Source organism: Felis catus, chromosome A2 (assembly GCF_018350175.1).
Source record: "Felis catus isolate Fca126 chromosome A2, F.catus_Fca126_mat1.0, whole genome shotgun sequence".
Lineage (NCBI taxonomy): Eukaryota > Metazoa > Chordata > Mammalia > Carnivora > Felidae > Felis > Felis catus.
This window is the reverse complement of record NC_058369.1, coordinates 159,211,844-159,228,204: the sequence shown is the minus strand read 5'-3', so window position 1 is coordinate 159,228,204 and position 16,361 is coordinate 159,211,844. Positions and strand designations below refer to the sequence as shown.

Genomic DNA, 16,361 nt, shown 5'->3' with positions numbered 1-16,361 from the left:
GTTTCTCCACATCCTCTCCAGCATCTATAGTGTCCTGATTTGTTCATTTTGGCCCCTCTGACTGGCGTGAGGTGATACCTGAGTGTGGTTTTGATTTGTATTTCCCTGATAAGGAGCGACGCTGAACATCTTTTCATGTGCCTGTTGGCCATCCGGATGTCTTCTTTAGAGAAGTGTCTATTCATGTTTTCTGCCCATTTCTTCACTGGGTTATTTGTTTTTCGGGTGTGGAGTTTGGTGAGCTCTTTATAGATTTTGGATACTAGCCCTTTGTCCGATATGTCATTTGCGAATATCTTTTCCCATTCCGTTGGTTGCCTTTTAGTTTTGTTGGTTGTTTCCTTTGCTGTGCAGAAGCTTTTTATCTTCATAAGGTCCCAGTAATTCACTTTTGCTTTTAATTCCCTTGCTTTTGGGGATGTGTCGAGTAAGAGATTGCTACGGCTGAGGTCAGAGAGGTCTTTTCCTGCTTTCTCCTCTAAGGTTTTGATGGTTTCCTGTCTCACATTTAGGTCCTTTATCCATTTTGAGTTTATTTTTGTGAATGGTGTGAGAAAGTGGTCTAGTTTCAACCTTCTGCATGTTGCTGTCCAGTTCTCCCAGCACCATTTGTTAAAGAGGCTGTCTTTTTTCCATTGGATGTTCTTTCCTGCTTTGTCAAAGATGAGTTGGCCATACGTTTGTGGGTCTAGTTCTGGGGTTTCTATTCTATTCCATTGGTCTATGTGTCTGTTTTTGTGCCAATACCATGCTGTCTTGATGATGACAGCTTTGTAGTAGAGGCTAAAGTCTGGGATTGTGATGCCTCCTGCTTTGGTCTTCTTCTTCAAAATTCCTTTGGCTATTCGGGGCCTTTTGTGGTTCCATATGAATTTTAGGATTGCTTGTTCTAGTTTCGAGAAGAATGCTGGTGCAATTTTGATTGGGATTGCATTGAATGTGTAGATAGCTTTGGGTAGTATTGACATTTTGACAATATTTATTTTTCCAATCCATGAGCAGGGAATGTCTTTCCATTTCTTTAAATCTTCTTCAATTTCCTTCATAAGCTTTCTATAGTTTTCAGCATACAGATCCTTTACATCTTTGGTTAGATTTATTCCTAGGTATTTTATGCTTCTTGGTGCAATTGTGAATGGGATCAGTTTCTTTATTTGTCTTTCTGTTGCTTCATTGTTAGTGTATAAGAATGCAACTGATTTCTGTACATTGATTTTGTATCCTGCAACTTTGCTGAATTCCTGTATCAGTTCTAGCAGACTTTTGGTGGAGTCTATCGGATTTTCCATGTATAATATCATGTCATCTGCAAAAAGCGAAAGCTTGACTTCATCTTTGCCAATTTTGATGCCTTTGATTTCCTTTTGTTGTCTGATTGCTGATGCTAGAACTTCCAGCACTATGTTAAACAGCAGCGGTGAGAGTGGGCATCCTTGTCGTGTTCCTGATCTCAGGAAGAAAGCTCTCAGTTTTTCCCCGTTGAGGATGATGTTAGCTGTGGGCTTTTCATAAATGGCTTTTATGATCTTTAAGTATGTTCCTTCTATCCCGACTTTCTCAAGGGTTTTGATTAAGAAAGGGTGCTGGATTTTGTCAAAGCCTTTTCTGCATCGATTGACAGGATCATATGGTTCTTCTCTTTTTTTTTGTTAATGTGATGTATCACGTTGATTGATTTGCGAATGTTGAACCAGCCCTGCATCCCAGGAATGAATCCCACTTGATCATGGTGAATAATTCTTTTTATATGTCGTTGAATTCGATTTGCTAGTATCTTATTGAGAATTTTTGCATCCATATTCATCAGGGATATTGGCCTGTAGTTCTCTTTTTTTACTGGGTCTCTGTCTGGTTTAGGAATCAAAGTAATACTGGCTTCATAGAATGAGTCTGGAAGTTTTCCTTCCCTTTCTATTTCTTGGAATAGCTTGAGAAGGATAGGTATTATCTCTACTTTAAACGTCTGGTAGAACTCCCCTGGGAAGCCATCTGGTCCTGGACTCTTATTTGTTGGGAGATTTTTGATAACCGATTCAATTTCTTCGCTGGTTATGGGTCTGTTCAAGCTTTCTATTTCCTCCTGATTGAGTTTTGGAAGAGTGTGGGTGTTTAGGAATTTGTCCATTTCTTCCAGGTTGTCCAATTTGTTGGCATATAATTTTTCATAGTATTCCCTGATAATTGTTTGTATCTCTGAGGGATTGGTTGTAATACTTCCATTTTCATTCATGATTTTATCTATTTGGGTCATCTCCCTTTTCTTTTTGAGAAGCCTGGCTAGAGGTTTGTCAATTTTGTTTATTTTTTCAAAAAACCAACTCTTGGTTTCGTTGATCTGCTCTACAGTTTTTTTAGATTCTATATTGTTTATTTCCGCTCTGATCTTTATTATTTCTCTTCTTCTGCTGGGTTTAGGCTGCCTTTGCTGTTCTGCTTCTAGTTCCTTTAGGTGTGCTGTTAGATTTTGTATTTGGGATTTTTCTTGTTTCTTGAGATAGGCCTGGATTGCAATGTATTTTCCTCTCAGGACTGCCTTCGCTGCATCCCAAAGCGTTTGGATTGTTGTATTTTCATTTTCGTTTGTTTCCATATATTTTTTAAATTTCTTCTCTAATTGCCTGGTTGACCCACTCATTCGTTAGTAGGGTGTTCTTTAAGCTCCATACTTTTGGAGGTTTTCCAGACTTTTTTCTGTGGTTGATTTCAAGCTTCATAGCATTGTGGTCTGAAAGTATGCATGGTATAATTTCAATTCTTGTAAACTTATGAAGGGCTGTTTTGTGACCCAGTATATGATCTATCTTGGAGAATGTTCCATGTGCACTCGAGAAGAAAGTATATTCTGTTGTTTTGGGATGCAGAGTTCTAAATATATCTGTCAAGTCCATCTGATCCAATGTCTCATTCAGGGCCCTTGTTTCTTTATTGACCGTGTGTCTAGATGATCTGTCCATTTCTGTAAGTGGGGTGTTAAAGTCCCCTGCAATTACCACATTCTTATCAATAAGGTTGCTTATGTTTATGAGTAATTGTTTTATATATTTGGGGGCTCCGGTATTCGGCGCATAGACATTTATAATTGTTAGCTCTTCCTGATGGATAGACCCTGTAACTATTATATAATGTCCTTCTTCATCTCTTGTTACAGCCTTTAATTTAAAGTCTAGTTTGTCTGATATAAGTATGGCTACTCCAGCTTTCTTTTGGCTTCCAGTCGCATGATAAATAGTTCTCCATCCCCTCACTCTCAATCTAAAGGTGTCCTCAGGTCTAAAATGAGTCTCTTGTAGACAGCAAATAGATGGGTCTTGTTTTTTTATCCATTCTGATACCCTATGTCTTTTGGTTGGCGCATTTAATCCATTTACATTCAGTGTTATTATAGAAAGATATGGGTTTAGAGTCATTGTGATGTCTGAATGTTTTATGCTTGTAGTGATGTCTCTGGGACTTTGTCTCACAGGGTCCCCCTTAGGATCTCTTGTAGGGCTGGTTTAGTGGTGACAAATTCCTTCAGTTTTTGTTTGTTTGGGAAGACCTTTATCTCTCCTTCTATTCTAAATGACAGACTTGCTGGATAAAGGATTCTTGGCTGCATATTTTTTCTGTCTAGCACCCTGAAAATCTCGTGCCAATTCTTTCTGGCCTGCCAAGTTTCAAAAGAGAGATCAGTCACGAGTCTTATAGGTCTCCCTTTATATGTGAGGGCACGTTTACCCCTTGCTGCTTTCAGAATTTTCTCTTTATCCTTGTATTTTGCCAGTTTCACTATGATATGTCGTGCAGAAGATCGATTCAAGTTACATCTGAAGGGAGTTCTCTGTGCCTCTTGGATTTCAATGCCTTTGTCCTTCCCCAGTTCAGGGAAGTTCTCAGCTATTATTTCTTCAAGTACCCCTTCAGCACCTTTCCCTCTCTCTTCCTCCTCTGGGATACCAATTATGCGTATATTATTTCTTTTTAGTGTATCACGTAGTTCTCTAATTTTCCCCTCATACTCCTGGATTTTTTTATCTCTCTTTTTTTCAGCTTCCTCTTTTTCCATAACTTTATCTTCTAGTTCACCTATTCTCTCCTCTGCCTCTTCAAGCCGAGCTGTGGTGGTTTCCATTTTGTTATGCATTTCGTTTAAAGCATTTTTCAGCTCCTCGTGACTGTTCCTTAGTCCCTTGATCTCTGTAGCAAGAGATTCTCTGCTGTCCTGTATACTGTTTTCAAGCCCCCATATCTTCTTTATCTATTCATCCATCTCAACACTCAAAAAGAGACAAAGAATCTTGATTTTAACAGTTAAGTAGGATTATCAAACTGCAATATTGTTATATTGTGAAATATATAACTCATATATTAAATGGTCTTTCCTTAGTAGAATATATCCAGAAGATAGCTTTATCAAATATACTTTACCACATTTGCTTCTTCTACTACTTGGTGACATGTTGGATAGATCCAACTGACTTCTGGATCCGTAAGAAGTCAGTTGAACCATAAGAAGAGAACACAGACTCAGGTTTAAAGTACAGTAAGGGGTTCCTAGTTGGCTCAGTCGGTTAAGCATCCAACTCTTGATTTTGGCTCAGGTCATGATCTCATGGTTCATGAGTTTGAGCCCTGCATCAGGCTCTGCTGACAGTGTGGAGCCTGCTTGGGCTCCTCTTTTTCTCCCTCTCTCTCTGCCCCTTTCCTGCTCTCTCTCTTTCTCTCTAAAAATAAATAAATAAACTTAATAAAAAAATAAAGTAAAATAAGACATAGTTGAATTTAATGTAAAAAAAAACCACTTCAAGCTAAGTCAAATGACAAGAGACAAATAAAATATGTCAAGTGAACTGCAAAGGACCAATCTCATTACACATAGGGCATCTAGAAATTGAGAAGAAAATACTATTAAACCAACAGAAAAATGGGCAAAGGTATTAAAAGAGAGTTCTCAGAAATGCAGGGGTCTCAAACTATGAAGTGGAACAGTCTCATTCTTTTTTTTTTTTTATTTTTTTCAACGTTTTTTTTTTTTTTTAATTTTATTTTTGGGACAGAGAGAGACAGAGCATGAACGGGGGAGGGGCAGAGAGAGAGGGAGACACAGAATCGGAAGCAGGCTCCAGGCTCCGAGCCATCAGCCCAGAGCCCGACGCGGGGCTCAAACTCACGGACCGCGAGATCGTGACCTGGCTGAAGTTGGACACTTAACCGACTGCACCACCCAGGCGCCCCAACAATCTCATTCTTAACTGGAGAAATGCAAATACAAATTTGACTAAAATATAATTTCTCACTTAGCAGATTGGCAAAAATCTAGAAGTTTAACATTATCAGTTGCATAGGCTGTTGGGAAATAGACATACTAATATATTCTTGGCGTGTAAAATGGTATTATTCCTGTAAAATGAAATTTGGCAATATTTATCAAAATAAAAATTGCATTTACCCTTTTCTGGAAATTACTTAACTCTGCTAATTCAGTTTTGAGGAGTTTTTTGGTTTGTTTTTTAAAAATGTTTATTTATATACTTATTTGAGAGAGAGAGAGACAGAGAGAGGGAGAGAGAGAAGGGGAGTGAGCACAGGGGAAGGGCAGAAAAAGAGGGAGACAGAGAAGTCAGTGCAGAGCCCAGCATGGGGCTTGAACTCACAAATTGTGAGGTCATGACCTGAGCTGAAATTCAGAGTTGGATGCTTAACCAACTGAGCCACCCAGGTGCCCCATGCCAAGTCAGTTTTTGTAGCAGCAATAAACAACTCTGAAGTCTCAACAAACACATGTATTTAATGTTCATATTACATGGGGGCCACAGGTTAGCTTCTGTTCTGTCTGGTGGCTTCTCATTCCTGGGCCAGGCTGAAATAGCTCCCACTATCTGGGACATTTTGCTCTTACCACAGGACCCAAACTAAAGGGGCCTGGTGGAAACACAGAAGACTTCTTAAAGTCTTTACTTGACATTAGCTCACTGTTGCTTCTGCCCACATTCTTTTGGACGAAGAAATCATAAGACTAAGACCAAAGTCATGAGGGCAATGAAATATACTCTACCCACCAGGAAAGCTTTGCAAAGTCACATGGGCAAAGGCCTTGTATCTAATCCTATTACAGTGAGGAGGCAGAGCATCAGAGATTATGCCTGCCTGCCCATTGATGATAAGAAATACCTACAAGGTTATTCATCCCAGCATTGTTAGTAAGAATAAAAGCATTGATTTGTAAACATTTGTGGAGAAGTATCTGACAGTCTCTCCCTCTCTATATATCTATCCTGTCTCTCAGAAGAATGCGTGGTTGACAGTCATGCTCTCTGTGTTAAGAATTCCTCTCTCCAGCGGCAATTGTGCCTGAGTTATTTCAAAGTGCAAAGTGATCTTTCCTGGACTACAGATCTTCCATCATTTACAACATGAAATTGTGCCTCCAATTCATTCATTCAATAAATATTTATTGAGGGCCTGGTATAGTTCAGGCTGATTTATGTGGAGGAAATCTGATGGATTGGTATGTGTGATAAGCATAATTAACCCACAGAAAACACAACTTTAGTATCTCTCAATCCCAGATTTTTCTATTAGTCTGCCTCTGCCAACCTGGCCTAGCTCAGGCTATAGGTACAGGCCATAGGTTTCAGGATGTCGAAAGAACGTCAGGCTTTTGATGCTAGAAACTGGAACTCTATGACAAGAAATTATTTTAAAGAAAATTAAGTCAACTCAAAAAAAATGTACTTGAAGACGTTTGGGCCTGACATTACAGCAAAAATACCTGTGGACGTCCCTATTCTCAGAAGACAGCCAGCCTCAACTTTTTTTTGAGAATTCTAGGCCTGAGAAGCCTCTGAAGGAGCATTCTAACTTGGAAGGCAGGCAAAATATTTTATAGGGCAAGAGATGTTAAGATTCAGGCAAAATTGAGTTTGTTTTGCATATAGTTGGTTAAAGATGTTTCTCAAGACAGAAATGATACTTGTTGAATTTGGGTTTGGGTATAGAACAGTTAGAGGTTAAAGTCATGTGGGAGGGATGGGAGGGTGGGTGATGGGTATGGAGGAGGGCACCTCTTGGGATGAGCCCTGGGTGTTGTATGGAAACCAATTTGACAATAAATCTCATATTGAAAAAAAGAAAAGAAGAAAAAGAAAACAACATATGTCCAACAAGGAGGAATTTGTTAATAATCTATGATAAACATATAATTGTGCACCATAAGATATGATGATAGGATAGAAAAAAAAGTCATGTGAAAAAGCAGGTTTGGAGGAAAAGATGTTGTAAACAATAACACAGGAGGGTCACAGTAAAATGTTCTCAGTCCCTTACTGCCTCACACTTTACTGGAAAGAAAATATTCAAGTTCCTTTGTTAATATTGGTAATTGGATTTCAGGTGTACCAGAAGCAAATTCTGGAGATTTATGGATTCACGGTATTATTACTAAAAAAATTTTCTGTTTTTGAGCGGGGGTTGGCAAACTGTGGCCTCAGCCTTCTGTTTTTCTAAATAAAGTTTCATTGAAAGACAACTATACCTAGTTATTTACATACTATCTATGGCTTCTTTCACAATATCATAGCCGACATGAATAGTAGACATTTTTCTTATGACCCACCAAGGTGGACATATTTGCTATTTATCCCTTTGTAGAAAAAGTTTGCACATCCCTGTTCTAATGGAATGTTGGTGGTTGTATTAATCTGCTAGGGCTACGATAATAATGTACCACAAATTGGGTGACTTGAACAAGAGTAGTGTCCCCAGTTTTGGAGGCTGGAAATCACAGAGATCTAGGTGCCATCAGCATTGGATCCCGGTGATGTGTCTCTTCTTGGCTTTTTGATGGCCACCTTTTTGCTGGTTCCTCACATGGCCTTTCCTCTGTGTGTGCAGAGAGAGACACAGAGTCAGAGATAGTGGGGAGGAGGTGTGAGTTCTGGCTTTGGTCTCTTCTTGAAGTGTACCACTCCTCTTGGTTGAGGGCCTCACCCTTATGACCTCATTTTATCATAATTATCTCCTTAAAAGCCCTATCTACATATATAGTCACACTGGGGGTTAGGGCTTTGAATGAATTTAGGGGGACCAAAATTTAGTCCATAACAGTCACTCTAACTTTGATTCAGGGAGCAAATGGGAGGGTCATTTTTTTTTTTTTTTAATGTTTACTTATTTTGGAGAGAGAGCAAATGGGGGAGGGGCAGAAGAGAGAGAGAAGGAGACAGAAAATCCCAAGTAGGCTCCACACTGTCAGCGCAGAGCCTGATGTGAGGCTCAAACTCATGAACCCTGAGATCATGACCTGAGCCAAAAGCAGTAGTTGAATGCCTAACTGACTGAGCCATCAAGGGGACACCCCAATGAGGGTCATTTCTATGAGCATGCTGCAAGTTCAGGACTGTACTAAATAGCCAAAACGATAAAACAAATAATTATTATATAGTAAAACAGAACCTGGGTCATCCGGTCAATAACATTTGCCAAACTTCCTTTTTACGCTAAAACTGTGTTGTATTTATCGGGCATGTTCCCTTCCTTAGGGAACTAGGTTTTAAGGGATTGTATAATTCATGCTTTTCCTAATTTCCCACTTTCTCAGGAAATGTAGTATTCAGTCTTCGAGGGCCTCCTAGGAATGAATAGATGTTTCAAGCAATTAAAATTTTGAATGTCATATGGAATTGGCTATATATTCTTGAGCTTCTAAATATTAGCTTTTGTAACATTCAGAAAATTATTTTACTTTGAGTATTTATAGTATTCTCTCTTGCGAAATAATAAAACAAGAACAGCCATGTTTCCCTCAGAGATTTGTATGGTATTGAAATAATATATGCTAAAATACTTGCAAACTAGGGCGCCTGAGAGGCTCCATTGGTTAAATGTCTGACTTTGGCTCAGGGTATCATCTCACGGTTCTTGAGTTAGAGCCCTGCTCAGGCTCTGTGCTGACATTATGGAGCCTGGATCCTGCTCCAGATTCTGTGTGTGTGTGTCTCTCTCTCTCTCTGCCCCTTCCCCATGAGCACTCTGTGTCTCTCTCTCTTTCAAAAATAAATAAACATTAAAAATAATAATAAATAAAATACTTGAAAGTTAAGTGCTAGGTTAAAAGAATATTTTCCTCCTTTGTTCCTGAATAATTGCCATTGTATTTCTCTGAACTTTTTTTTATGACTCAACATACTTTAAAAGACCTACTCACTGATAAATTATATTTTTTGATATTTAAAGTGATTAGAAATATTTCTTCCAAAATGTGGCTATAGTCCGCCCCTTCCTACACCACCAAATTCTTTCTACTCTGGCAACCCCTTGACAATATGGGAATGCTTTTATTTCTTCAGACACTTCCTTCCAACTCCTGGGATTACATGAGATCATTTAATTGTTTTCAAATAAACAACATTACATGTTTTTAATCCTTAATTATATTTAAAAATATTTTTTTAATGTTTATTTATTTTTGAGAGACAGAGAGAGAGTCTGAGCAGGGGAGGGGCAGGGAGAGAGACAGAAAGACACAGAATCTGAAGAGGCTCCAGGCTCTGAGCTGTCAGCACAGAGCCCGACACGGGGCTCGAACTCACAAGCTGTGAGATCATGACCTGAGCTGAAGTCAGACGCTCAACCGACTGAGCCACCCAGGCACCCCTAATCTTTAATTATATTAATACAACTTCACAATTATATTATCTTCAATGCTTCACCCTCCCCACCACCTCTCCCCACCCCTGCCACAGTCTGTCTTCCTTTGTCTTCAGGTATCTCTTTGGATCAAATTATCATTTTGTTCAAGTCCTTTCTCAAATAGACTTTGAAGATGTGAAATACGGGTACGTGCACTTTCTAAATCCTTAAATAGACATAAATAACTTTCTAAGCACCCAAAGAAATGAATTTGTTTTTGGGGCACTGCAGGATTCTTATGTTTTTCTCACAAACCATTTTCATTCTCCTTCAAACTTTTCCATTGCTTTCTGGTTCCATATGTTGCATTTAAAGAGTCTGAACCAAGTTTGATTCTGTTTCCACTGTCTGTGGAAAAGCGTTTCCACATTTTGTCTGGAACTTATAAAACTTTTTCCCTTATCTTTCCATGTGTTGAATTTGACCACAATGTGTTGATATGTGTGAGCCTTATCATTAATTCTCTTGCTCGGGGATCTCTTTCAATCTGATAACACCATTCTGCAGTTCAGGGAAGTGTTCAACTATTACTGTGGATCATTACCCTGTTCTCTCTCTTCGTTTTATTTTCTTTTGGAGAACTCTTTGGGAATTCCCCTTTGGAAATTCTCTTCATGTCCATAATTGTCTGTTTGAGATTTTTTTCAGCTTTCATGAAACAACCTTCTGATGTCTCCCTCCCCTTCAATCTACCAGTAATTATATTTTCAATAATGACAGTGCTCTTTCCAGTTCACCCATAGAAATTTTATTTTAAAACATTTAAATATTTTGGGGTGCCTGAGTGGCTCAGTTGGTTATGCGTCTGACTTCAGCTCAGGTCACAATCTCACGGTTCGTGGGTTCAAGCCCTGCCTCAGGCTCTGTGCTGACAGGTCAGAGCCTGGAGCCTTCTTCATATTGTGTGTCTCCCTCTCTATCTGAAGGAACCAGCCGAATGAAGTCTCATTCTGCGCTGCCATGAGGACAAAGGTCCTCTCTCGGGAATCACTGCAAGGCAGTGACCCGTCGCCAAACCGCCTGCTGCTAGTTTTGCTTTTACTCTCTATTCTCCTTTTCACCTATGGGGAAGCCTGGAAACTGGAGACATATGTAAAATATTTACTAGATCCTAATGATAGGATGTGTATGTGTAGTGATTGGGGTCCTTATACTAATTATGGGATGAGGGGACTTTGCCAGAGGAAATTGAAAGGGGGTTTTCAATCACCTTGTATTGGGTTCATTTATAATCAGAAATATTATTCTGTAAGTCATCTTACTAGTACTAGATATACTGCTTGGAAAGTTCCTTGGAAATTAGTCAAAGATATGTTTGGATGTTGCCCCTGGCAATGTATTGTGTTCTAAGTTTATGACTAATCCTAAAGGTTGCCATTGTGAAGTGTACAATGGATTAGAAGACGACCTGTACCCTAATATGAACACAACAACATTGTAAAGCTTCTTAGAAAAGTTATCATGACCCTGAGAACCTGGTGAACCTTACACGAGAATTGTAATAAGATAAATGACCCTGTTTGTGACATTGTTAAAGATTTCTTTTCATTGTATCCACCTTATGTAAATTGAGGAAATAACCTTTGCGGAACTTTCTGTGAACTTTGTACCTTCTCCTTTCCCTGCTAATAATCATGTTGTATAATCATGTGAGACTATATATGTCGGTGCACACATGCCTGTCGATGCCTATCATGTAGAATTAGTTATCCCCCACCTGTTAAGACTCCGGTCCCCAAGTGATAAATAACTCCTTCGCTACCTACAATAAAAGCTGATGTGCAGAAACTGAAGTGTGACTTCCTTCGCCGACGTCCACCCATCCCATCAGGAACCCTGACTGCTGGAGCTGGTCTCCGGCAAGTGGCGCCCGAACAGGGACCTGAATTGGGTAAGTATATTAAGGTAATTTCGGGGTGGAATAGGAGCTTGAGACAGGGTGCTGCAGACCCCTCTATCTTATATAGAGTGAGAGATCTCAAGAACTAAGTAAGTATGGGTAACTCAGAGTCCAAAGAGAGACGATTGTTCATTGATATTATTGTTCATATGCTTAGACAAAGAGGAATAAAGGTAAGTGGATCACAAATTTCTAGATTTTTGCATTTCGTGCAAGAACAATGTCCTTGGTTTCCAGAAGAGGGAACTGTAAATGTGGAAACCTGGGAAAAGGTAGGGCAGCAATTAAAAACTTATTATACTTTACATGGGCCAGAGAAGGTTCCTGTAGATACTTTTTCTCTCTGGAATTTGGTTAGAGATGCCTTAGATCCTGTACATGAGAGTACCAGGTTGGATACTAAAGTTGCAACCTCCTATGGGACCATGCCCTCGAGTTCGAAGGCAGTTATGGCCATGGAAGCCCAAGAAGATTCAGATCAAGAAGGGAATGATATTGATTTAGCTGATGAAGAGATTAAATATGAAATGGAGAAGCAAGGGGAAGATTATCCCCCTCTAGAAAAATTGACCCTTAAGTCATCTTCAAGAAATAATATTCCACCTGGAGATTTTATAACTAATGATCACCCTAGACCTCCAGAAAAATTGCCTAATAAAAGCTGTGTCTCCTTAATGCAAAAAACTAAGCTACAAGCTATTGAAGCAGGAGACATAGACTTCTCATTGTGTTTTCCAGTAACATATGGTCCACAGAAGGAATCTGATCCGAGGGCTGGGGATCCTCAATGGACTCCTGTTCCCTACAAACTCATAAAAGAGCTAAAAATGGCATGTTCAGCTTATGGAGTCAGTGCTCCTTATACCTTAGCATTAGTGGATTCTCTTACAGACTATTGGATGACTCCTTTTGATTGGACTCAGATAGCTAAGAGTTGTCTTTCTGGTGGTCAATACTTGTTATGGAAAGCAGAATAGAAAGAGCAAATCAAACTTTAAAAACATTTATATCTAGATTGCAAGCCTCTGACTTCAAGTATAACTCTCCTCACCACATTCTTACTCATGCTCTATTTGTTCTTAATTATGTTAATCTAGGACATGATGATCTTAATAATATGCAACGACACTGGGAACCAAGAAATACTGTCAAACCTACAGTAATGTGGAAAGACCTTTTATCTGGTAAATGGAAAGGGCCTGACATTTTGCTTACTTCTGGCAGGGGATATGCTTGTGTCTTTCCTAAGGAAGCTGATTCTCCACTTTGGTTACCAGATAGGCATATTAAATGTGTAAATTCCTTTCCCAGTAAAGTACCTGTAACCACTAGAAATGAACAAGAGCAGGAAACGGCGCAATTGTGACAAACCTCCTGTTGCAGAATTTAAAAGGCTCTCACTGGAGAAACCTGATCTTTTTCGCCTCAAGACAGCGGCCACCTTGGCTGCCCCCCCTCCAACATGGGGACAGCTTAAGAAGTTGGCTGCTCAGGCTGAACACTTGGTTTTAAGCCAAGGCTGCACACTCAGTCCTTCTGTTTTGTTCGTTGCTATGCTATCAATCCTCGCGTGTCAAGTAAGTACCTGTAGTGCAGAACAATTCTGGGCTTTCTTTCCTAATCCTCCTCACTTTCATCCAGTAACCTGGGATGATAATACTACACATTTTATTGTTAATAATACTGCTATTATGGAAGGTCCAAAAATCGTATACTCTGATTCTCATACTACTCCAACTATTAATTATAATTATACCTACTTGGGAACTTCGCCTTCTATGCCTATTTGTTTTTCTATCCCTACTGTTTGGCCATACTCCCAAAACTTTCCACAATGTGTCGGACTCCAAACCACAGGTATAATTTTTGACCATCCACCACCATCTAAATTTGAATCATCATCTACGAGAGGTAAGCAAAGTCAATCGGAAGAGAGGCATTTACAAATGGTTCGCCTTATAGCACCGGGGATTGAAGCAACTCCGGTAAGAAAATGGCCTTTCCATAATTACTCTCCTTTTTACCTACCTCACCCTCTTGGCCTACCAGACTGCTCTCAAAAGTTTTTTAGACTTATGCCTAGTGCTCCTTATTGGGTTTCTTGTTATTTTAATTCTACTCGGCCACAAATTCTGCAAGCCATGGACGGGATTACACGCATTTTTGATTGGACTAGTCCTGATCCTTTTGCAGATTATAAGCCTTATTTTAGAAACAAGACAAATTACAAAGGGTGGGATCAAACTCTTCTACCCGATCCAATAAATGTAAATAGAATTTCTACTTCCGGCTGGGTAGCTCCAGTTTTAACTGCAGTAGTGAAAGGACAAACTTACCTCCATAAATATCTTTGGCAGGCTACGGCCGCTTCACATCCAATAACTGCAAGTTATTTTTCTAATAATCAGACTACCTTTGCAAATTATTCAGTGACTACTTGTGTGCAGACGCCTTATGCTTTGCTTGTGTCTCCAACGGCGTACTCCTTAAGCTTTAAAATGGACCCAAAAACAAAACTTATAACTACTTCCTGTAAAAGGTGTATTTTAACTAACTGTATGCGCCCCGAACTGAAAGCGAAAGCGTTTGTTTTGCTTCGGCAGCCACCTTACATTATGGTTCCTGTTAATGTTACAGACAGTTGGCACGAAAATTCGGGTTTAGAGGCTCTCCAAAAATTAGATTCACTGATGCGTCCCAAAAGATTTATTGCAGCATTGATTTTAGGCATTACAGCGCTTATTACTATTGTAACATCGCTGACAGTTTCGACCATCGCCCTCGCACAGGAAGTTCATACAGCACACTTTACTAATGAACTTTCGAAAAACGTAACCACAGCACTTACCACCCAAGAAATTATTGATCGAAAATTGGATGACAAAGTAAATGTTCTTGAAGAAGCGGTAATGGCTATTGGACAAGAAATATTAACTTTAAAAATTCAATTGTCTTTGCGATGTCATTCTGATTATAAATGGATCTGCGTAACACCCTTACGTGTAAATGAATCGGAGCATAACTGGGAAAGAGTGCAGAGTCATATTCTAGGAGTCTGGAATCATTCTGATCTGGGCATAGATTTAAGTAAGTTACATAAACAAATTTCAGATATCAATCATGCCTCAGAGGAATTCTCCCCTGAAGGCATAGCACAATCTCTATATGATAATTTTTCTTCATGGGTATCTGGATCCTCACTGACCACTTTGTTGATTAATGTCGGTGTGGCTCTCTTAGTGTTATTAATATGTCTCCTCTTAATTCCAGTCTTCTTCAAAGTCCTCGCCCGAAGTCTCCAAAAGCTAACTGCTGAAGTTCAACTGCTTGCTTTAAAAAATAAAAAAGGGGGAAATGAAGGAACCAGCCGAATGAAGTCTCATTCTGCGCTGCCATGAGGACAAAGGTCCTCTCTCGGGAATCACTGCAAGGCAGTGACCCGTCGCCAAACCGCCTGCTGCTAGTTTTGCTTTTACTCTCTATTCTCCTTTTCACCTATGGGGAAGCCTGGAAACTGGAGACATATGTAAAATATTTACTAGATCCTAATGATAGGATGTGTATGTGTAGTGATTGGGGTCCTTATACTAATTATGGGATGAGGGGACTTTGCCAGAGGAAATTGAAAGGGGGTTTTCAATCACCTTGTATTGGGTTCATTTATAATCAGAAATATTATTCTGTAAGTCATCTTACTAGTACTAGATATACTGCTTGGAAAGTTCCTTGGAAATTAGTCAAAGATATGTTTGGATGTTGCCCCTGGCAATGTATTGTGTTCTAAGTTTATGACTAATCCTAAAGGTTGCCATTGTGAAGTGTACAATGGATTAGAAGACGACCTGTACCCTAATATGAACACAACAACATTGTAAAGCTTCTTAGAAAAGTTATCATGACCCTGAGAACCTGGTGAACCTTACACGAGAATTGTAATAAGATAAATGACCCTGTTTGTGACATTGTTAAAGATTTCTTTTCATTGTATCCACCTTATGTAAATTGAGGAAATAACCTTTGCGGAACTTTCTGTGAACTTTGTACCTTCTCCTTTCCCTGCTAATAATCATGTTGTATAATCATGTGAGACTATATATGTCGGTGCACACATGCCTGTCGATGCCTATCATGTAGAATTAGTTATCCCCCACCTGTTAAGACTCCGGTCCCCAAGTGATAAATAACTCCTTCGCTACCTACAATAAAAGCTGATGTGCAGAAACTGAAGTGTGACTTCCTTCGCCGACGTCCACCCATCCCATCAGGAACCCTGACTGCTGGAGCTGGTCTCCGGCATCTATCTGCCCCTCCCCCACTCATGCTCTGTGTCTCTCTCTCTCAAAAATAAACATTAAAAATTTTTTTTAAATAAAAATAAAAAATGTAAACATTACAAAAATTTTCTGTAAAGTCTTTCTTTTGGGTCAAACCACATATTCTTGACAGTATTATATTTTAGGTGTGTTTTTTTTTAATGTTTATTTATTTTTGAGAGAGAGAGAGATGGAGTGTAAACAGGGGAGGGCAGAGAGAGAGAGGGAGAGACAGAGACAGAGAATCCGAAGCAGGCTCCAGGCTCTGAGCCGTCAGCACAGAGCCCAATGCAGGGCTCAAACTCACAAACTGTGAGATCATGACCTGAGTCGAAGTCAAAAGCTTAACCGACTGAGCCACCCAGGTGCCCCTGTATTTTAGGTTTTAATCTGACTTTTCCTTCAGCCCTGCAGGAACCTCCTCCATATGTTCAGCTTGATTTTTATCCTGCATGTTTTTGATTCCCTTAGACGTGGGG

The 16,361-nt window shown here is 39.5% G+C and overlaps 1 protein-coding gene across 2 annotated transcripts; it reads left to right on the top strand.

Annotated features, from left to right (window-relative positions):
• The first annotated feature begins 12,252 nt into the window (after positions 1 to 12,252).
• Positions 12,253 to 15,791, top strand: LOC111559429 (endogenous retrovirus group K member 7 Env polyprotein-like). Of its 2 annotated transcripts, none has more exons than XM_045052943.1 (2): positions 12,253 to 13,554; positions 14,840 to 15,791. In XM_045052943.1, exons 1-2 carry the CDS (start codon positions 12,904 to 12,906, stop codon positions 14,876 to 14,878), a joined length of 690 nt encoding a protein of 229 aa, XP_044908878.1. In that variant the 5' UTR covers positions 12,253 to 12,903; the 3' UTR covers positions 14,879 to 15,791. The 2 variants fall into 2 exon arrangements, with proteins under 2 accessions (XP_044908878.1, XP_044908877.1); XM_045052942.1 differs by lacking the exon at positions 12,253 to 13,554 and adding an exon at positions 13,563 to 14,656.
• Positions 15,792 to 16,361: the final 570 nt, after the last annotated feature.